General features: G+C 37.6%; 3 protein-coding genes across 3 annotated transcripts; 1 reads left to right on the top strand and 2 right to left on the bottom strand.

The window, feature by feature from the left end:
• On the top strand, positions 1-4864 carry LOC126723811 (pentatricopeptide repeat-containing protein At4g28010). Its single transcript, XM_050427621.1, has 2 exons — positions 1-2575; positions 3912-4864. The coding sequence occupies exon 1, from the start codon at positions 285-287 to the stop codon at positions 2511-2513; it is 2229 nt and encodes a 742-aa protein (XP_050283578.1). The 5' UTR covers positions 1-284; the 3' UTR covers positions 2514-2575; positions 3912-4864.
• Positions 4865-5988: 1124 nt separating this feature from the next.
• On the bottom strand, positions 5989-13468 carry LOC126723806 (uncharacterized). The gene is made up of 6 exons (XM_050427606.1): positions 13110-13468; positions 12814-13006; positions 11555-11641; positions 10236-10628; positions 7828-7978; positions 5989-7171 (listed from the first exon to the last, which is right to left on the bottom strand). The coding sequence occupies exons 1-6, from the start codon at positions 13196-13198 to the stop codon at positions 6117-6119; spliced, it is 1968 nt and encodes a 655-aa protein (XP_050283563.1). The 5' UTR covers positions 13199-13468; the 3' UTR covers positions 5989-6116.
• A 4280-nt stretch (positions 13469-17748) lies between these two features.
• On the bottom strand, positions 17749-18267 carry LOC126725739 (uncharacterized). Its single transcript, XM_050430649.1, has one exon. The coding sequence runs from the start codon at positions 18265-18267 to the stop codon at positions 17749-17751; it is 519 nt and encodes a 172-aa protein (XP_050286606.1).
• Positions 18268-23201: the final 4934 nt, after the last annotated feature.

Raw genomic sequence — 23201 nt, 5'->3', positions numbered from 1 at the left:
ATAGTAAGCCTACAGCCCTAATTGGCGTGCCAAATGCTAACCAAACACCAAAATCACTCTTTGGATTTCGAGTTGATGTGTTACTAACAACATTAGTTGCACCCCAAGGCGTAGATAATGTCATAGCCGGAACACTGTTTCATCTTCACCGTCTCTGCCGGACTGAAATAACACTGCCACTGCTACAGCTTCATCTTCTACCTCAAGAGGTAAAGAAGTTTTCTTCTTTTCCTCACAACTCCAACACATTTTTATATTTGTTCATCCTAGTTAATACTACTACTATGAAATTTCATTGTACACTCAAAATGATCACAAAAACACTGTTAAACCCTCACACCAAGTCTTATACCCATATCCCTTCTGATATTTATGCTCTCAATGTTTACTTCAAATTCAAGCTCTTTTCTTCAATGCCAGCTCTTACTTCTTCACGCACTCACATAGAAACCCAATTAAGGTCCCTCTGTGAAAAACCCAATTCTCAATTCTCTGAGGCTGTTTCACTCTTTCACCGTGCTGTTGATTCTAGCCTACTGCCTTCTGGGTCAACCTGCAATTTCCTTATTGATGCCCTTACAAAGTCGAAAAATTTTGACTTGGCCTTTTTGGTTTATAGTAAGATGACCCAAGTTGGTGTTTCGCCGAGTTTTATATCTTTGAGTGGTTTAATTGAATGTTTTTTGAGTATCCGTAAGCCTGAATTTGCGATTGGGGTATTGGGGTTGATGGTGAAGCGTGGTTATAGGGTTAATGTGTTTGGTGTGAATCTTATATTAAAGGGGTTGTGTCAAAATAATAAGGTTGGGAAGGCGATGGTTTTGTTTCGTGAAGTGGGGAGAAATTGCGTATCACTGGATATTTTTAGTTACAATGTTGTTATAAGTGGACTTTGCAAGGCGAAGAAATTGAAAGAGGCGGTACATTTGTTTGTTGAGATGGAGGCAGTGGGTTGTCACCCGAATTTGGTGACATACACGACATTGGTGGATTGTCTTTGTAAGGATGGTAGAGCTGATGAGGCGGTGGGTTTGTTGGAGGAGATGAAAAAGAAAGGTTTGGATGCAGACGTTGTTTTGTATAGTGCACTTATAAGTGGCCTTTGTAATGAAGGGAGTTTTGATAGAGGGAAAGAGCTTTTTGATGAGATGTTGGCAAAGGGAATTTTTCCCAATGTAATTACCTATACTTGTTTGATGCATTGCCTTTGTAAGATGGGGCGATGGAAAGAAGCCATTGCAATGCTGAATGACATGACAGAACATGGAATTCGCCCGGATGTTGTTACTTATACAGGGCTAATTGATGGGCTTTGCAAAGATGGGAGAGCTACACAAGCCATGGATTTGTTGGATTTGATGCTTAAGAAGGGTGTAGAGCCTAATACTGTAACATATAATGTTATGATTAATGGACTATGCAAGGAGGGCGGGGTTGGAGATGCTTTTAAGATACTGGAAATGATGACTAAGAAGGGGAAGAAGCCAGATGTGGTTACTTACAATACATTGCTGGTAGGTCTTTGTGCTGATGGGAAGGTTGATGAGGCAATGAAACTTTTGAAGTTGATGTTGAAGGATGAGAACTTTGTTGAACCAGATATTACGATATTTAACTCATTAATCCAAGGATTCTATAAGGAAGGCTTCCTTGATGGGGCTGTGGAGGTCTATCATATGATGGTAGAAAGGGGGATCTCAGGTAGCATTGTAACTTATAATTTCTTGATTGGGGTTTATCTGAAGGCAGGAATAATTGACGACGCCTTGGAACTCTGGAAACATGCACTGAACTTGGGATTTGCTCCAAACTCGACTACCTATAGTATTATGATTAATGGGTTCTGCAAAATGCATATGCTTAGTTTTGCTAAAGGACTTTTTAGTAAAATGAAAGCTTGTGGGCTTAGTCCTATGGTGATTGATTACAATACACTGATGGCATCCTTGTGCAAGGAAGGTAGTTTGGGGCAAGCTAGGGTGCTGTTTCAAGAACTGAGAAATGCAACTCAGGGACCAGATGTTGTATCATTTACTACAATAATTGATGGAGCTCTCAAAGCAGGAGATTCCCAATCTGCCAAGGAATTGCTAATGGACATGCTTGGAATGGGTTTAGCTCCTGATTATGTGACCTTTTCCTCATTGATAAGTAGATTGTCAAAACTTGGTCAATTGGATGAGGCTAAAAGTGTTTTTGAGAAAATGATAGCTAGCGGTTTTACACCAGACACCTTTGTATATGATTCTTTACTAAAGGGCTTAGCCTCAAAGGGAAAAACCAAGGAAATCATTGACTTACTTCGTCAAATGGCAGATGAAGGTGTTGTTCTTGACTCAGAAATCATTTCTACCATCCTGACATGCCTTTGTGATATGTCAGAAGATCTTGATGTTATGGAGATTCTGCCGAATTTTTCCTTAGAAGCATCAAAAGAAGCAAGCATTTCATGTGAAAAGCTTTTATCAAAACTGAATAAGGCTCACCCAGAACTTAAGTTATGTGCTGCATGATATTCTCCATCTCAAGACAGGTTTGCTGATGCCAAAATAGATCTCCAAAAATGCTCTATTAAGTAAGTCTTTATGCAACCTTTTCCTTTAAAGCACTTTTTTTTTGGGCAGCATGCACTCTACATTTTTTTATAAGTAATAAAATTTATTGGAATTAAGGATCTACCTCATGTACATAGGTTGTATACAAAAAGTTAGCTTAAAGAAGTATGACAAATGTGAATTACAATTGAAATGTGAGGGAATCAGTGAATTCTACACAAAGGAATGAGTATCACTAGGACCCAAAGCATGTGATCATTCAAACAATGATCTAATGAAATATATATACAGTCGAACCACCAAGTTTTCCCCCATCTTCAAAAGTGCAGTGGTTATCCTCTCTCAACAATGTCCACAACAAGCATAGGGGGGGGGGGGGGGTAGATTCCAAACTAAAGAAGCATGCCAAACCAATTTCTCCAACCAAACAAAAGATCACCAACACTTTTTGATTAGGAGGTGGTATCTCATGAGACCACCCTCTCACATCATGTGTGGGTTTCATGAGATTGTTTCATAAGAGATTATTTCATAAAAAAAAATTCCCCTTAGGTAGATCCATAGGACTCCAAACATGAAGAAAACATGTCCACAAAGCATATGCAATATCACAATGTAATAGCAAGTGATCCACAGTCTCATCACTGCATCTACACATGCTGCACCAATCTACTAGAGTAATTCCTCTATTCATGAGATTATCACATGTTAGAATTTTCCCCCAAGCTATTGTCCACACAAAGAAAGCAACCCTTTTTGTTGTTTGAAACATCAAACACTTCCAAGGGAAGTATATATCACTCAATCCTCTCAAGGCCTCAAGATAAGAGCGAACGTCAAACCTTCCATTACCATTCAACCTCCACCTCATTTGGTATATTGTTTTCTTATACATAGCCAAAAGCTTTCTTATGAAGGATTTCTTCTGAGATGCAAGATTTATTAAAATGACATATAAATTTATAGTAGGTCACAAATATTTGTTTTGTTTTTCTACCTTTTTTTAGTTGGGATATATTTTGAATGGTATCATTATATTGCATTTGGTTGGCTCAGGTTGTTTTGTTTCTTCGCATATTCAATCATTTGTGCCTCCCTGCATTGCTTCTTTCCATCCAGTTTATACCAGATAGTGTTGAAAGGAACTTATTCTGTTTATTTTGTTGTCTAATGCATTGGTTAAGCAAATGATTTTGAACTTAAAAGGAAGAAAAACAAACTCCAATGGTTCTGTGAATTAAATAGTAGCATTACATCCTCTGCAAACCATTATGACCTAATTGAGTAGATTCTGCTCTCATTTAACGTATGCTAGTGCTGCTTTACCCATTACATTCTATATATTTTCTGTGACAGGGTCTTAGAGCTCTGAGAAGGTTCAGTTGTGCTGTAGTGAGAACTTTGGTTCTGAACGAGAAATAACTTGGTATCCTCTTCATATCTGAGTGTTGTGCATTGGAAGGTTCTAAATGAGGTTTAGCACTTCAGTTCAACAGATAAAAAAATACCATACGTCAATCCAGGATTTGCATGCAGAGTTGCTAAAACTAAGGGTAAGAAGGAAGAATGAGGCGGTAAACACCAATGTTTAAAATCAGATTTCTGACCAATATATATAGCCAACTGAGAGAGAGAGAACTTTTATTGTGGTTGGAACATAATGCACTACTGAAAGATGGAATTTTGAGTAGATTCTTATCCATATGAAGCATTAAAGATGAGATATCAAGAATCTCAAATGCAGTTTCCATAGCAGGAAGACAGCTTACTGAATATCAGGCTGCAAAGTTTCAAGGTGAGGTTCTCAACATAAAACGGGAGAACAACAAGGTTTCCAAATTAGCTACAAGCAAGCCTCAATTTTGTGAGAGTACTGAAGGTTGACATTGCAAAGATACTAGTGCAATCAGATGAGGCACTTAGAATTTCAGTGTCAAGTAAACTCTTAACAAGTCAGGCTTGAATTCCCTTGTGTTTCTTTACCGTTGGGGGTTAAGTTGAAGAAGTGCAAAGCCAATAATATTCTCATGTGTGGATCCGGCATTGCAAAAACAATACAGCAATCTAGCAGCTGGAATATGTGGATTAGACTTTCTGGTCTTGTTTTGCATTATGTTATTTATTTTTTGTGTTTCAGAAATTATTGGTTGGAATCCTTCTTGATTCTGATAGTACTTTTGTTTATACAAATTAGAGGTTATTGTTGCTCTTGTTATTTTGGTGTCTAACCAAAGAAAATACGCTTCCTTATAGCGTGTTTGTTGTATAAATATATGGTTTATCAGTAAAGTTCTTCTTCCTTATGAATATATGGTTTATGAGTAAAGATCCTCTTCCTTAATACGATCTCCACTTTCGTTTCAGTGAAATGAACAACTTTGCATGTCTTGTTTTTTGTATGCTGATATTTTTATCTTCCCATGGCTTTCCAGAAGTGTATATTCATATGCGAAAAACATGATTATGCAGTTCACATGACTCGAGTTTGGTTCTACCATGCCCAAAAAGTTTAGGAAGAGGATAAATTTGAATACTCTTTTAACTGTTGATTGATAACAGGTCAAAATTGTTATAACCGCTAATCTATCTGTGACTCTTTGAATCGTAAACATGAAATCTTGAAGGTGAGAATCCCTTGCACATGTTTGCACCACCTTGAAGTGCATTTAAAGGCACTAGAGTTTTTATTCTTGGTTACTAAATGAAAGATAGAAGGATGCTACCTTACTATGCAACTATATATGAGAAATGCTTAAAATTAAGACAAAAAATTATGCATGTAAACATATCTGAAAAATAGAGTAAGGCACACAATTGTAGGCCACGATTAAGGAGGTCTCAGAATCAGGAGGAAGAGTGAGATCACGAGTTTAATCTAGTAACGCTGTAATGGTGCCTATCTAACCTAGGCATTTATTTCTTTCAAAATACACAACACCAGGCTCTTTTTTTTTTTTTTTTTTTTTTTTTTTTTTTTAAAAGCATTCCAAATTGCATTGCTCTTGTGTGTAAACACTTTTGTCCAACATATAAACACCTCAACCGTTTGAAGAGTAACCAACATAATCCCAAAAAATAAAAGCCCGTATCAATCTACAATAACAGATGATCAACTGTGTGATCGCAAACCCTTTTAGAAATATAAATAAATCAACATTAGTCTTCTTATAAATTCTATTTATAACAAAATGTCATGTTTATTATTGGTGCATTTCTAATTGGAGATTGCAATTTGTAAATTGTAACTCCTGCTTCCTGCAATTCCAGGTTCATGGCAATTCTTTAGGGCCTAAATTCCAGCTATTTACTTATTTGAAAACACTAGTTTCACTATCAGCTTCTTGCAGAAAGGTCTAAAAGGATATTCCTGTTGACTGTGCTCAAATGCATCCCCAGCAATACCATCACCCTGAACATAATGGGGGAAAAAAACTTGCACCATACAGATACTCGCCCATAATTTAATTTCCACAATATAATTTTGACGTTTAAATTTATATCAACAAAATTTCCTAAAAAAAGCAAAATAGGACCCAAAACAATTCTGTCAATTTGCACAAGTTACTTAACTTTCTCTTCAATCTCATTGCCAGACTCTTCTTTGATTAAAACCTCCAGCTTTTCATTGCATCCATCTGCTACCATGCTTGGCAAATCTGCCTGTTTCTCATTTGTGCCTTCATTCTCAGATTTCACCCTAGGGGCAGATTGATTGTCATTTCTAACTGGTGAACCCCTCATTTCATTATCATTTGCATTTTGTCTAGCTTCAGCCTGTCTCTCAATGACAGCTTTGTGATTGCTTTCAGCTGTCATCATGTCCAAAGAACTACTATTACTCTTAATCTCAGTCGTTTGTTTTTTGAATTCCACTTCCATATCTGCTGATGCTGCTTTATCTTCTTGAATTTGCTCAATACGTGCATTTGCTGAGACACAAACTCCATCTCCTTCAAGTTGTTCTTTAGGTGCACTACGTGACTCAGAAACTTCAATCTCTTCTGCCCTCTTTATTTCTTGCTTTACCAAAAGTTCAGAGGGCAGACCAGAGCTAACAGAATTAGTTGGTTCGGATGATGTATTTGATGATGTGGGGAAAGCAGATGCAGTACGCTGAACTATTGGTGAGGCAGCTTTCACTGAACTAGGATGTGAAACGGTAGGTGCAACAGTAACAGCAGTAGAGGAGGAACATTGTGTGGCTTTTGGGCCAGTAGAAACATAATGTACATTAGTTTGGGTCTCTGAGTGAGTTGACACACCAGCAGGCATGGATGATTTGGTTGAAGAACCACCTGTGGGTTTGAAATGGACAACATTTTTTGTCTGAGTAGCCTTGAAAAATGATGCAGCAGCTGATGGAGAAACAATGCGGGCACCAGCTGCAACTGCAGTTGCTCTTAACACAGAATCTGAACCAACAGTAGGCTGCATTGAAGACTTTTTTGAAGATACTTGAGATTTTGCTGTGGGGCCCAATGATCCTATGGGAGGTGGCTTTGTAGGGATCGGGCCTTGTTGAGAGCAGCCTTGGGCTTGTATAGAGCTGCTGCCAACCTTAGCAGCTTCAGCTGTTGCAGTAGGAAGCACAGATTTACTTGCTGTATTTGTGACAGCTGTTCCAAATTCAAGAAAGAGTCATCCAAATATGGAACAAATAAGTATCAAAAACTAATTGCGTTAAAAAATCAGAAAGAAAAACATAGTAGACAGTCAATCATGTAAATTAAGATAATCAAATTAAATAAACTTTGTAAATCTGTGAGTTCAGCTAAAGTAGTAATATTAGAGCTTTAAGAACCATGCATAAATTATCTGATCCTCTCAGGAATCATCATCCGGTCACCTTGACAAAATCTTATCTAATCAGTCATTGTGGACATTTATTAAATCCAAAATACTTGATCTTTCTCCAATTGGAAAAAAAAGGTAATTCAAACACAGCTAATTGTTGAAGCTATCACCAAAGAAGCTTGAAAACATTGGCCTTAACTGGACAAAAAAGGCTATGATGAGAAAACTATATCAATTGTTATTGTCTATTGACCTTCCACCACAGCCTTAGTGTCAAGTAACAGCTTATGGAGGTTTTCAAACACACTGTCCCCCATGAAAGATGTGATGTGCTCACCAAGTAGTACCGCAAATGGATCCAACAAGAATGAAAGACGGAAAAATCAATAAATCATGCAGTGCTAGAATATTTCATAATTTTATTTTGGCCAGGCATTTCAATAAACTAAAAACAGAATACAATGGAGAAGAAAATTACCAGGGCGTGTTGATGTTAAGTTTTTAGCTGGCATATCAAGGGCCAGGGACATTGCATGATGAGCTGCTCGCCGTGCCTCGGAAAGTTGTGAGCCAGCGGAGTTGGGTTCCAAATTCAGGTTGCCCTTTCGCTTCCTTATAATGTTCCACCTCTGCATATGTTGCAAAAATCCATAACAAGCACTAGAAAAGAAAAAAATAAAAATAAAAACCCTAAGAGAGAGGGAAAGAGATAGAGATCAGAGGATTGACAGAGGTTGAGTTTCACTGGTATGACCTAAACCCTACCACAGGTTCAGATAATTACCTTGATCATTAGTAGAAAAAAGGTAAGGAAAACTATGACTGCAAAACTATCACCAAGAGGTAAATGCACAACTTACCTTATTCTTAAGATCACCAAATGGACAATTAACAGTATCCACTAATGAAAATCAAACAAAACTGAGAGCAGATGCAAAACATCCATTGCCGGGATTTGAACCCGGGAAAACTGGGTGAAACCCAGACATCCTGACCGGACTAGATGACAACGGATTTTTGTCGTATAGTAACTAAATTTCAATCAGTGCAATTGACAAAACTCATCAATGACAAAATAAGGAATGCGAAAAAGAGAGTCACATTTGCAAATAATAAGTTCTGCTATTACATTATCCAACTACATACTAAAAATATTAGTTTTAAGACTACAATAAAAATACATTGTTAAGATACAGCCTAACTATTGGAAATAATAAAAAGTGTCTAGAGTCAAGACCCTTTAAAATCTACACATGATATTTTCAAATCTAATGATAGCAACAATAATAAAGATGATGATGATGAAAGACAAAACCAATCATTTTATATCTTATTCTAGAATGTCCCAGACAGCACAGTTGTTAAATCCTCGATATTTCTCATTTCCTTTATATATACATATACACTTTGTATTTCATAATTTATAGCCACCCAAAAGTGTGAATAAATTCATTTATATTTGCCAGTCATACACACAAGTTGAAAGTCTATTTATCTAATTTGATGCGGAGAACAACAAAACTGCTCTACAATATTATTATTTATCTATTACATGACATGAGATAAAGGGATCCTTAAAATCCAATGCACTGCAACTCTTTTCCCATGATCTTTTTACGGACCTGATTTTGAACAAAACAACGACTATATACAGATAGGAAAATTCACAGACCAATAAGTATGAGAGCAAAATTCCAGTTTTTATAGCACGTACTCAATTCCTCCCTAGCAATGTTGTTGCTAGTGGTAATCAGTGACCAAAACAAAAAGTACTTTTTAATTGTGTATAGATTAAGTTAACGTAAATATACACAAGTATTAGGGTATTGTCGGCTGTCAAGCCATCACATGGAACTTTGGTGGCTTATTAATACATTACAAAAAAGTCAAAGGACAGTAATTGAAGAAATTTGATGTCATCATCAAAACATATAGGCAGGAGATAAATTCTAGGATTCCATAAAAAGCCACAAATTTGAATATGAAAGACCAATTTGTGTGGCAGATTCCTAGGGCCCCATTAGAGAATTAGTTTGTACTGAGGTCTATTGTTTAAAACACAACAGGGAGCTTTAAGTTTTGTAAGTCTTCCAAATAAACCATCAAGTTAATACCGATTTATTGTAGTTTGTTTTGAATTTGAGATCCTGATCACCCTAAACTTGGGGCAGGTGGGGGGGAGTCCCTTTTATTTTTTCCTTCAAGGAACACGATTGACACTAGTCTAACTCAAGGATCATTCAATACAATTTAATTTGTTTTTCCTTTCTGTGGAAAGTATGAGAAGTGGTGGGTGGATGATACAGACCATCCACCTACTCTTCAATAGCAATCCATACACAAAAGATATTTTCTAAAATTAAAATTGAGGACCAGGGCCTAATATTATTAAAAATTAAACATTCATATGGTGAAAATTAAAACTGCAACTTGTGACTCATTTTACAAAGAATTTTCAAAGTGTTAAAAATATGTATTAACATATCATATGGCCCTAAATTGTCAAATCGGGTGAGTCCCAGCTTATGCAGTTTATTAGCAAATGATATTTACGGACAGGCAGGAACCACTGTAAATGCATCCAGCTGAAGTAAAGTGCTTAGTAGCCTATCTACCAGCCAGCACATCTCAGTGATTTCCTTAGAAATGAAACAACCATCATCCACCCCTCGGCCAAAGTGGTTCAGCAAAACCACATAGAGCAACTAAATTGGAAATAGGTATACCATAGAAAAATTCAATTAATTACTAATCTAATGGTTACTAATGCACGAGGAGTGTTCATTGATGTCTATGTAACACAGTACTCACTGGGATAAAGAAAAGGCATTGATGAAAAATACATAGAAATGGTTAAAAAGGGTTAGGTGGGCTAAGGAAAACAACCTGAGACAGCTGTGAAGCTGTTCTATCGCCCTTGAAGTCTCCCTTTAAAATATTTGCCCAATTTCCTTCCCCACATTTCTGCACGGCAGCAATCAGTTCCTTATCCTCTGCCTCTGACCATGGTTTTCTTTTCCTTCGAGGAGGAAAGTTGCCACTGGCTGGTCCATTTCCATCCAAAACTTCAGCAGGTGTAGATGTAGCTGCAGGAAGTGGCATTTTCTGAACGAAAACAGGAACAGTAATGTTTGTACCCTGCATTGAACAAGTTGCTTCTGAATTTTCCAGAGGAGCTCTAGATGACAGCCCATTAGGTATATTTATAGTTATTGGAGCCTCAACTATTGAGCTGTTTGGGAGACTAGAGTCACTTAGTAAACCAGAAGCAATCAGTACCTGTACAAAGCAACCACCCTTAGAAAATAAGCAGAAGGGAATTAGAAGAAATGAAACTTTAATATCAGAAAATAATTCAAGTGCTACGATTATTCAGAAACATCAAACCCGTATCAGAAGTGAAATATGATAAGCCAGCCAATGTATTTTATCTAAATTACTGAACAGATAAATGATATTCTGCCTTCTTGGCATACTCCAGAAGTTAGTCAGATGGATCAGAGCTGAACTATAGAGTTAAGATAACCATGCTCAATAAAATGCAATCAATCAAATTGTCATAAATACCTATAATCAAATCTTTTTTGAGTAAAAGCTCAGCTGTAGCCCCATCCACTTAAGGCAGATTGCCAATAAGATAATTTACAATCTACAGAAGACAAATTTCACCCTTTATGCATGGTACAGATTTGGGAGTGGGTTGGGTTAGAGGGAACATTTGTGGCTTGTTCCTTGGCCCTTAATTGATGTCACATACCCCGGTCTCTGGCCATAATTTATGTACCGTCTAAGCTTGAATTTTTTTGCAAATATTAAAACCTCTCCGAAGAATATGTGCATATCAAAATTAGCAAGTCATTGGCAGTTATTTAGAACCTACTTGGGCTAGTATGTATACCTTAAATAAATTTAAAAAATTACTCTCCTACTGTAATTCCAAACACTGATATTTACTACATCAAAAAGGTTTCTAATTACTTCTAGAAACATACACATGTCTAGATTGGATGCTAGATTTTTTTTTTTTCAAGAAAGAATAATTCCAAACAAAGAATTGCTAAGGCTATTTGGCCATCAACATAAGTGCAAATAGAAAAATGAAATTCATCTAGCTGACCCCACTCATTAGAAGAGTTTACCTAGAAAATGCAAATGAAGAATTCTAAAGCCAATAATTCATTTATTATGCAATTTATTTAACATACCTTCACACATGCTGCTGCCTCAGTCGAAGCTTCACCACTTACAGAGGGAAAAGTTTCCACTTCACATTCTAAATCACTGTCATCATCCTGCAAGCCAATTTTAACACCATTGTGCTATGAAAAATATGTGTATCTTAAATATAATGATGAGCATGCGTTGAATTTTTGTTTTAAGAAAGTCACAAGCTTGCAAGATAATTTATGGATATGTCTCTCCTGCAAGAGGTGGGTGTTAATATTTATCTGAATTATGACAAATTCTATGATAATTACACATCTATGCAAAGGACAAGTATTCTATTATTCCATAATTGGACTAGACTTGATTATCACTTTGAGTACATGGGTGTGCAAAAGATACTAAATTTCAAAGTCAAGTTAGCAAAGCTATAATATATTCATAATTAATACTTAAAGAAAAATTCTAAAGAATACGTTAGTGAATAGCATATAAAATTAGTGGCAAAAACTGCTGTGATTGGATTGAATCACTATCATCACTTAAAATCTCCAAACAAACACATTTTCATTGCAATGCTTTGTCTCATGATTAGAAATTTAGAACACTCCATATGGTATTTCCAAAACAAGCAGAAACTTCAGTGTCTAACCAAAATATGATTATAAGTTGGCCATCTTTTGCTGGCAATCCAAGATAAATCACCGATTTGGGCCGTTGTACTTTTTCGAAGTACCCACAGATAACGTCACATCACAAAATTTTAGCTCAAAACATCATACTGAAGTTAAATTATAGATCCAAAAGCTATGCCTAATACCCAAAAATAATGATGCTCTTCACAGATTTCCCCAAAACCTAAAACACATTACATATTTAACAACCTAGCACATGCCAATACAACAAGTTAACAACAAGACCTTAGCCCCAAAGATCTAGCATCCATTATGGATCCTCAACAGACTAACTGGGATCAACCCCATGAATTCTTCACTACCATTCTATTATATATAACCCAAAATTATACTCTCTGTCAACCACATGCCAAGACAACTAGTATTCAACAATAATTTTGCATCAAACTCAACCAAATTAACACAAAACAATAAAAAAAAAACAAAACATAAACTTCAATACTAGCAATCATGACTGTATTCCAACAAACCCCATTTATAAATAGTGACAACAAACAACTACACCCACCAAATTTGTTAACTTCAGCACTCAAATATTGAGTACAATAAAATAGTTCTAGTTAAGAAATTCTATAAAGGGAAAAAAAAAAGAGTGAGAAACTAACCAGAGGGTGAGGGGCAAATTGGAAAGAATCAAGCAAAGAGTGGTGATAAGCTAAATGGCGCCATAACATGTGATACTCCCTAGCATCAGAAATCCCAGTTGAAGAATTCTTAACCAAAGCGTCCCAATCGATTTTCGAGTCCGCACAATGTGCCACTTCTTGAAGCAACGTTAGCACAGTCGTAGCGTTATACCTGAGACCAACCCAAACCCCAATAATAATAATCTAATATTAAAAAAAACCCAAGACAGAAAATCTTGAAAACAACAAAAAAGAAGAAGAAGTAAAGTTGAAACCTTTGAAGAAGATTGGAGATGTCATCTTGGGTTAACGAGGATGTCTTGTGCTTCTTGTTGGTATTAGTATTATTGGTTTTCTCAACCATTCTTCTTCTTCTTTTCTTTTCTGTATGATGAAGGTAGTAGAAGAAAAATCATGGGGTTTTGGTACTCCTCCAAAGTCTCAACACTCTCAAACTCAAAACTCAAATTGTTTTGTTTTCTTGTTTTTGTTTTTCGAGAGATTGAGAGAGAACGCTGTTTCTTGGTCGGGAAGTAGTGTATAAATGAAGAGAGAGAGAGAGAGAGAGAGAGACGGACCGTTAAAGAGCGTGGTGGGCACGCGCTTCTTTGGGGATTTTAAGGTGGTCAAACCCAAATAGAATAGGTCGGGTTTGGAAATCGGATGTTATCATGTACTCTAGAGTATCAATCACAATCAGAATAGTGATGAGTAGGCACGCGCGTTTTTCTCTATTTTTACGGCGCGTTCTTTTTATAAATAAATAAAAAAAAAAAAAAAAAATTCACACGGGACGGGACTCGCTATACTATTATTGGACTATTCTAAATTCTAGTTAGTAAAAATGCGTATTGTACGCAAATAATACGCGTACCTCCGGAACATTAAAAAAAAACTCCCGTATCCCCGTCTTCACTCAAACTGTACGGAAAACGGAAGATGTAAATTGTAAAAGACGGTTTATTTTAGTAAATACGTTGGTTTTTCCAGCTTTCCACAAAAACGTTGGTTAAGTGAATTACGAATTCTGGCGGTGTCAAACACTGAAACAGGAGGTATGAACTATGAAGCGTAAAAAAAAATCTCAAACCTATTCGGGTCAAACACATAGTTTATAGTTTAATATATTTTACTTTATTGAATCCTATATCAAATAAAAACAAAAGCTGCCACTCACTTTTGCTGTAAATATGGCTCATGGTTCCCAACACAAAATAATAATAATATATTGGGTCAATTTGTTAAGAGTTTTGCTAAATACACAACAAAATGTTAGCAGGTGTTAGTTCACTATAGGTCAAAAAAATGAAATAAAAAATATTATATTAAAACCCACTGCAACGAAAAATAAGAATGTTGTAAAAGTAATAAGGATTTTTTTTTTTTTTTTGGTCCTTAAACTTTCACTTTTTTTATGATTCAAAGATAGGAGGAATGAAGATTTCTAATTTCAACCGTGATTCTACATAACTCGTAATAATCATGGTTAATTTTGTGACCATGATTACATTTGGATGTTCCAATAATTATATCATACTTGGCAAGAGTTAAAACGTCATGATTTTGGATTATTGTATTTATCTCCAAAAAAAAATATGGTAAATATTTTTGTATTTTTTTTATGTATTTTTAAAAAATAAATGTATTATACTCGTATGGTGGGCCTTTTTATGTGCTAGGCCAGGTTGCTCCTGCCGCACTACGGCCCAATGATTTTGGGATAGGAGAGTCGAGACTGGCTTAATTGAAACCTACCTTAGGCCAACTTATGCACAAGTTAGAACCCTTGGTAGGAATCTTGATGGAGTCACGAGTCCATGACAGGAAATACTGTCACAAAAAGCGTTATGGCAAGAAAAACATAATACGGTAGGATGACTAAAATGTTTTAGCTAAAGCACTTCTTACTAATAGAGATGATGCTTAAACAATTTCACAAAATGAAAAATACGACAATGTAATTATGACAAGAGTAAATTAATAACAAGAAAATAGCATTAGTCCTTGAACAATCATAACAAAAGAAGGAAGAGAATTAGTTTGCTAAGCTTGGCTCCTTGTAGGTTCAAGTCCAAGAAGGGAATCAATCTCCAATGTGGGTAACCTCAAAAGGGAGTCCTGCTATAGAAATTGCTCACTTTGGAGAATGGGCCTAGGTGGCTTAACCTCAGATTCTTAACTTGTTAGAGAATGGGCTATTGAGAGGGAGAGAAACTGGTAGCCTATTGGTGCATGCTTTTTCACTCCTATCACTCTTATTTTCTTACTCACTCTTGGCTTTCTTTGTTTTTTTTTTAGTTTCCTCTATTTCTCTGTTTTCAGTGTTTTTTCCTATTCCTTCTTGCTGTTGTTTACTATACATGGCTAAGGCATTTTTATACTGCATGTCATGATAAGATTTACTATTTTTACCCCTCAACTACTTTTGGCTTGTTGTGGGTGTCCTTCCCGAACTGCCCATTGATATGCTAGTTGCCCAGCCACCACCACTACCCTGTGTTGGTCGCGCTGCGCTTCATTCCCAGACAAAAGTAGTTTTGTTTTATTTTCTTGCTTCTCTTGGCATTCTCATCCTGGTAAGGGCTGAGTTTCTCTCTTACTAACTCCTATAGCATGCACCTAGCAATTCCAGCTCATATTTTCCTTATTTGGGTGGTATGTCATCCCAGCAAGACATTTTTCCCAAAAGAGCTTGAATGGGAACCCCAAAATAGGCTCCCCTTTCTCCCCACAGCCAGACCACACCCTCTCTTACCTCTGACTTGTGGCCCACCTCTCCTATATTAGCTAGGTACAAGTAGGTGGTGCCTGAGCCTTATTCGTGCTCCACTCCCGTATGAGTTCATTGTTTTTCTAGCGTTCATGCGTTTGTCATTGCCTGCAGGTTTGTCTAGTCTTGTTGCATGTTCTGCTGCTTGTTTAACTTTTGTAGCGTGGATGAGTCATTGGGTTTTCATTCTTTGCATCTTGTTTCTTCTTTGGGCTGGGCATTGCTTGGGTGTGGACTTTTTCTTCTTTAATTTAGCCCCTGTCTCCTTTCACTTCTAGTTCATGGTCTAGCTGGTACTCCTGCCATGCCATTGCATTGTTTTTGCCGCAATATCATTTAACTTTGTTTGCTAGACTTTCTTTAGGCCTATCATGCCAGTTTCATGTGTTATTCCTTTATTTAGTTCATATTGCCCAGTATTCCAGTTGGGTCAGTCCATATAACATCTTGGGCTTCCTCGGCCCATTTTATTTCGTGGGCATCCTCGGCCCGTTTCATTCCATGGGGCATCCTTGGCCCATTTCATTCTTCCTACTTCTTACGTTCCCATGGGCTTTTACTAAATCTTTTGGGCTTTCCTGACTCAATTACCACATCATTTACTTTTGGGTTTATTGGCCTTCGAACTAATCCCATTTACGAATTCCTTTTTATGGGCTCTTCTGGCCCCTTTTTGCTTTCTTTTTATTTCTTATGATACCCATGGGCTTACCATTTCATTCTTTGGGGCTTCATTGGCCCATTTGCTTGCTTTGGAATCACTTTGTTATTTTGTGGGCTTGTGGACCATTATTCCTACCATTCGAGCTTTAATGATTTTTACTTTGCTACTTTTTCTGTCTTCACCCCTTTTTCATATTGTTGAATTTCTTTTGTCATTGGGCCATTTTGCCAAAATGGGCATTAACAACCCGTACCATACACGTATAGTTTTTTCACCATTTTCATATTTTTATGTCGAATTTTTGAAACGTACTTATTAAAAAGATGTCAAATAATACCTGTTCGTATATTTACGGTATCAAATGTACCGTATTTTACTAACTATACTAATATTGAGTTCCATCGAAATTTTATGAGGTTTTATTTTTGAAAGGGAACATAAATTAAATAGAATAGAAAGCCTAAGATAAGAAACACCCCAAGTATCAGTTAATAATTGGTGCAAAATACAGAAATTATGGTGTGAATACAGAGCAAAACTATCGCTAGGAGAAAACCCTTCCTTGTCCAAAATGTCCATACATTGGTTCCCTTTGCAATAGGTATGGTAGATGTGAGCTTCCTCAAAAAGCTAGGAAAGGGACCTGCAATCAAAGATCAAAGCACTATAAGGATGAGACATAACAATTTGAGAAATATGGGATGTAAGAATTGTAACCACAACTTTAGCATCAATCTCAATTAAGAGTAAACAAAAAGCTATTTATGAGAATTTGGTACCATAGTTAAATGCATAATTTTTGCCATGGTGGAGAAAAAAAAATAATGGGTTTATTATATGGAAGAGTTTGACTGTTAGATAAGAGAGTTGTAGCAAAAGTTGTGAATTTGTTTGTAATACTATAAAAACTCAAGAAATTCTTTAGGAAATAACTACATCAATCATTGTCACCTCAATTGAATTTAGTGATGGAGAACTTGATTTTACAAACATCAAGTTCAAAAAAAAGGACTACTACCATATGTATTTAAAAAGAGAGCTATTTGGTGCTAAATAAGGCTAATTGGCCCAAATTTCTTGAAGGAGAGAGATGGTAGATGGGAGATTTCTCATCTTAAGCCCATTTTTCCTGCAAATTCAATTTAGGAAGCAATCAAAACATTCACAAATGTAGGCTTAAGGAGAAAATAATTCTCCCCCAAAATGACCCCCTCCAAACACACACCCCCACCTTCTTTTCTCTTATTTTCTCTTATGCTCAACCAATCAACCCCTTAAGTGATTGACACTTGCCATTTTCTTATTGTTGGTTATAACCTTAGGTTACAACAAAACTTTTAGCCAAACTTTATCCATTTTTAAAGGAAAAAAGTTTTGTCTCCAAACATGTTTGAAGCTATTTTACTCAAGCCTATGACATGACAATTAAAGAGATCACACATATGTAACTTTTTTTTTTTTGAGAAAGAGCATTGTAATTTTATTGATGAATAGCCAAATTGGCTTGAATTACAAAAACAAGGTGTGGAGGAACATCCTCCATCCACACCGTAAACTCGCTAACATGTCTCGCATGTCTAGCAATGTTATGAGTTGCTTTGTTCGCTTGTCTTGGCACGAACTGAAACTCCACTAAATCCATTTGGTCTGCCACCTCTTTAGCTTCACTCATCAGATGACCATACTCGTTCAGGGAAGAATTCTTGCTTAGCAGACCGTCAATGGCCATCTTCGAGTCACCCTCCAGGATGATTGAATGGAACCCGAGATCTTTGGCGAGCTGAAGGGCTTTTTTTGCTGCTAACACCTCTACTGCAAAAACAGAGAATGGAAGATGAAAGCTCTCTGCCATAGATGCACACACCCTGCCCACTGCATCACGGACAATGACTCCCACCCTGGCGCGTTGATTCTCCCTAAACACGGCTCCGTCGAAATTAACTTTGAGTTTTGGCCATGGTGGAGGCTTCCATATGGGCCAAGAAATAGAGTGAGGCATCTGTTCAGGAGGGCGAGGCTGACTAGCTCAAATAAACACTGATCTTGCCTTCTGCATTTCATAATGCACTTACTACATGGGTACATGTTTCCCATTTGTTCTCATCGTGTTTCGTCTGTACCGGATTGCCCAGACTGTTGTGGCAAACGAGTTTAGGTCCTTCCCTGTTTCAATGATAGTTTCCACGAAATCTTTGAAACAAGAGAAACGTGGGTTGGGTCCATGTTATCCCACACGTTGTTCTAAGTCCAAACCAGAGAAATGGAGGGCACAACCAAAGTGCAAGGAGCACATCCTCGGGTTCACCATGGCAATGATCACAACCATCATCAGTTAGAACCATTCATTGTTTAAGATTTTGTTTTGTTGGAATAGAGTTCCTGATGGCCCTCCACAGAAAGTTTCAGACCTTAGGCTGAACTTGCATTCCCCACACTTTCTTCCATAGTTTGTTGTCATCTAGTTGGTAATCTCTATTATCCAAGCTCCTTGAATTGTAGAGGAATCTATAACCAAATTTCACAGTATAAGACCCGGTTAGAGTGAAAGGCCACATCAAAACATCTTCCATCGATTTGCCACACAAAGGAATTGAATTAATCAACTCCTTATCTCTTGGACTGAACAACAAGTTCAGTGTGTCTTGCCTCCACCCCTAGTTAGAATAATCTAGTAGAGAGGCCACTGTTGCCTCCTCCTAACCCAGCACCATTGGACAAGAAATGAACAACAAGAAAGTTGAAGGCAGCCATGGATCAGACCAAATACTGATTGAGGATCCATCACCAACCCTCCATCTCATACCCTTTTTTAATACTTCTCTTCCTTTTAAGATACTTCCCCACGCATAAGAACTAGCTTGAGCATCCGATGCCTCTATGAATGAGCAATTGGGGAAGAACTTTGGTTTGAACACCCTATAGAGTAGAGAGTTTTTATTTTGGAGCAATTTCCATGCTTGGTTAGCTAGGAGTGCATCATTGAATAATGCTAAGTCTTTGAAACCCATTTCCCCTTCACTCTTTGGCTTGCACAACTCTTCCCATCTAACCCAATGTATCTTCCTTTGATCTCCTCTTTGTCCCCACCAAAACCTCCAAATGAGCCCCTCTAGTTCATTACACAATCCAATAGGAAATTTGAAACAATGCATGGTATATGTAGGGATGACTTGGACAACCGCTTTAATGAGGATTTCCCTACCCGCTTGAGAGAGTAGTTGTTCTTCCCACCTTAAGTCATAGGATTTTTTTAATGAATAATGTGATTTGTTTAAATAATACAAATCATTAGTCTTATAAATCGTTACATAGTTGGTTGGAAAAATAACTCATAACTGATTTAAAGCTAATGAATCATGCATTGGTGGAGATTTCTCAAAACTGGTTTTGAGGGAATTTTTGTCTTTATTATTATATATATATTTTTAAGGGATAATTACACATAACCCACCTGTGGTTTGGGCGAAAATCATGTTGCCTACCCGTGGTTTGAAAAGTATCACTTAACCCACCTGATGTATGTTCCGTTTGTTTTCCGTAACCCACCTCTATTAAAATTAGGGGTAAATAGATATTTTTGCTTACATTTTATATCTCTCTCCTCCCAAAACAAAAAATAGAACAAAAATGCAAAATGAACAAGATCAAAAATTGGAATTTGTCTATCTCTCCCTTCACACAAATTTTGAACATGAAGAACATGAAGAACCCCAAAGCCATCACCACCACTACCACTGAAACACCCAAAAGAAAAAAAAAAAAAAAAAACACCACAACATCGGCCACCACCATCGAACCACAACCACCCACAAATCACCTGCCACCACAACTACAGCATTAACACATCACAAACCCAAAAATTCCAACAAAATTTCCAACCCACAGAACCACAAACAACCACCAAGATCCACACCCATTGCCACTGCCAAACCCACCGCTGAATCACCAACCACCACTGCCAATCAAACACTATGACCCAAGACCAATCTTCAAAACCCAGAAACATTGATCAAACCCAAGACCCACAACCTACATGATAAAACCATCGATCAAACCAAGAAACCATAGAAACATCGATCTAAACCCAAGACCCACGCGATATAAACCCAGAAACGACCAATCTTCAAGCCATCGCCGTTAGTCTTCTAGCCTCTACCGTCGCCTTTGCCGTTGCCATTGCCACCGAGATAGACTTGGCTGACATGGGAGAGTCGATTATGACGACGTTTGACAAAACCCAGATCCAACCCAACGTCATGCTCCTCCTCAAAACCCAGACCCAATCCAACACTGTGCTCCTCCTCAAAACCCATACCCAACCAATACAGCCAACTCGTGCTCCTCCACAGTCATCACCCAAGCCACCACGACCCAAAGCTACTGACGATCTGAACTGGAGTGTGAAAGATGAGAGACATGGACAGAATAGAGAGAGAGAGGGGCAGAAAGAGCGTGAGGAATAAATTTTTGTGTCTTCTCGGAGAGTGAAAGACTGTACAATAGAGTGAGGTTGGTGAGGTCGATTTCAAGCTCAGGGGTTGGGTTCTCTCCTTTCGTGTCTCACTGTGATATTCTCTCTCTTTCTCTTTCTCTCTGTTTGTGTGTCTGCGTGAGGAATAAATTAATGTATTGAAAAGAAAATAAGTTAACGTGATAAGTAAAATTTTCCTTGTGTTATTTTCTTTTGAGTGTGTTACAAAAATATAGTTTGTGATTTATTGGAGTTCTTGAGACAAGTTTCTAAATTCTTACAAATAGCATCTTTTGATCTTATTTTCTCTTGTTTTAGTGTCTTTGTTTTGTTTTGGGAGGAGAGAGATATAAAATATGGGCAAAAATATCTATTTACCCTTGATTTTAACAGAGGTGGGTTACGGAAAACAAACGGAACATACCTCAAGTGGGTTAAGTGACACTTTTCAAACCACGGGTAGGCAACGTGATTTTCGCCCAAATCACAGGTGGGTTATGTGTAATTATCCCTATTTTTAATTTTTAAAGAAATAAATGCAAGGATGCTATTTGCAAAATTCCAGTGAGTCGTAGGTCTGCACCGAATGCCATTTTTTGGCTTCACAGCAAGGATGGGGTATACTCTTGCAAGTCTGGATATCAAGATTGCAAGGGAGCCTGGTTGGACTAAATGCTCCACGGGTCCAGCAGGAAGGCATGTATGGCAGAAGATTTGGAAGCTTGGAGTGCTGAATAAAATTAAGTTGTTTGGTTGCCGTGCTTGTCAGGAAATTTTGCCAACCCGTGTGAACTTGGCAAAAAGGAAAATCATTGAGGATAATCTATGTTAGTGTTGTGGGAGAGAACCTGAAACTGAAGCACATGTACTGTGGGAATGTGGGGCTGCACAAGATGTTTGGGCAGGATGTGTACCTAGGCTCCAAAAGATGCTAAACAGCCATGGCAATATCGTTAAGCTTCTTGAGACTCTGTTAGACAGGCTTGAGATCTCAGAGGTTGAGTTGTTTCTGGTCCAAGCTTGGTTCATATGGAACCAGAGAAATACGGTCTTATATGGAGGAAGCTTTAAGGATCCAAAATGGCTTAACAAAAGAGCTAGCGACTACCTAAGGGACTATCAACAAGCACAACGGTAACTTGTTGTTACTACATCAACAACACAGAGGACCATCTGGCAGCCACCACCACATTCATGCTTCAAACTTAACTTTGATGCAACTATCTTTGATAAGCAGAACTGTTCGGGATTTGGTGTAGTAATCTGAAACTACAAAGGAGAGGTAATGGCTATTATGTCAGCCAAGGGTCCGCCGGTGACAACTAGTGATGATGCAGAAGCATTAGCTTGCAGGAAAGCGCTTGAATTCTCAATCGATGCGGGTTTTCTGGAGCTGATCATTGAAGGCGACAATGCGCATGTTATGAAGATTATAGGCTCATCACTACCAAATCGTTTTTTGCTGGGCATAATAATAGAGGATGTTAAGTGTCTTATGAATGGGATGCAAAATGTCTATGTAAACAGTATTAGGAGGGAAGGAAATATGGTGGCCCAAGGCCTTGCGAGATTTGCTAAAAATGTTTCGGAAGATATGTATTGGTTGGAAGACTCCCCGCCTTCGGTGGTGGATGAATTGTACTTTGATATGCTGAATTTGAATGAATGAAATTATGCTGGTTTGGCTTTCAAAAAAAAAAAAAAAATTAACCCAATTAATACTAGTTAATAACTGTAAGGACATAATTTGTGACGACCCATAATAGTGTTGGGTTCGCACATAAAAAGGCCCAAACAATATCATTTATAGAGCGTGGATTTGAAAGGCTAGGCCTTGGTCACCAGACAGTGGTTTTTCGTGGTGTTCATACATAATTAAATCGTGTTCGCTCTAGGAGTCTTTTTCCTGGAGGCGGGCTGGGAGGCTCTGGTTTTTGGCCATTTTTCCCAGCCTCCTCTCCCGGATTGCTTGTCTTTCTTTTTATATTAGCCTGTGTTCTTTATCCTTCATCCACGTGTAGGATCGACTTTTCCAAGACTGATACTTGTCCCATCAGCCCATACCCAGAGTGGTTGGGGGTGGTCGTGAAAGTTTAAGAGCACGGCTCTGTCATGTGCAGAATGTTTTATTGTAGTTTTGGCAACCTTTTACTTGTGTTGTTCCCGCTTTGTAATCACTTTTCCTCTTAGGGGCATTTATGGCATGCCGAGTAGGAGCTCGTCCTCGGCCATTTCCTTAGGCCGTTCATGACTCTCATGATGCGTCCTCGGCCCTATATCTCCTCGGCGCAGGCCTTGGGCCTTAACATGAAATGGGCTGGAGTCACAAATTCTCTGGCCCCACAATAACCAAATTAAACTTTTAACAATAGTTTACCTGTTAGTAATTTATTCTAAAAGCTATTTCTACACCAATATGAAACCTTAAAAAAAATGATAAAATTGATAATTTAAATCAGAAT

The sequence above is a fragment of the Quercus robur genome, chromosome 1, assembly GCF_932294415.1.
Source record: "Quercus robur chromosome 1, dhQueRobu3.1, whole genome shotgun sequence".
NCBI classification, from domain to species: Eukaryota; Viridiplantae; Streptophyta; class Magnoliopsida; order Fagales; family Fagaceae; genus Quercus; species Quercus robur.
Note: the sequence above shows the minus strand (reverse complement) of the source record. Positions and strands in the feature narration are given on the sequence as shown.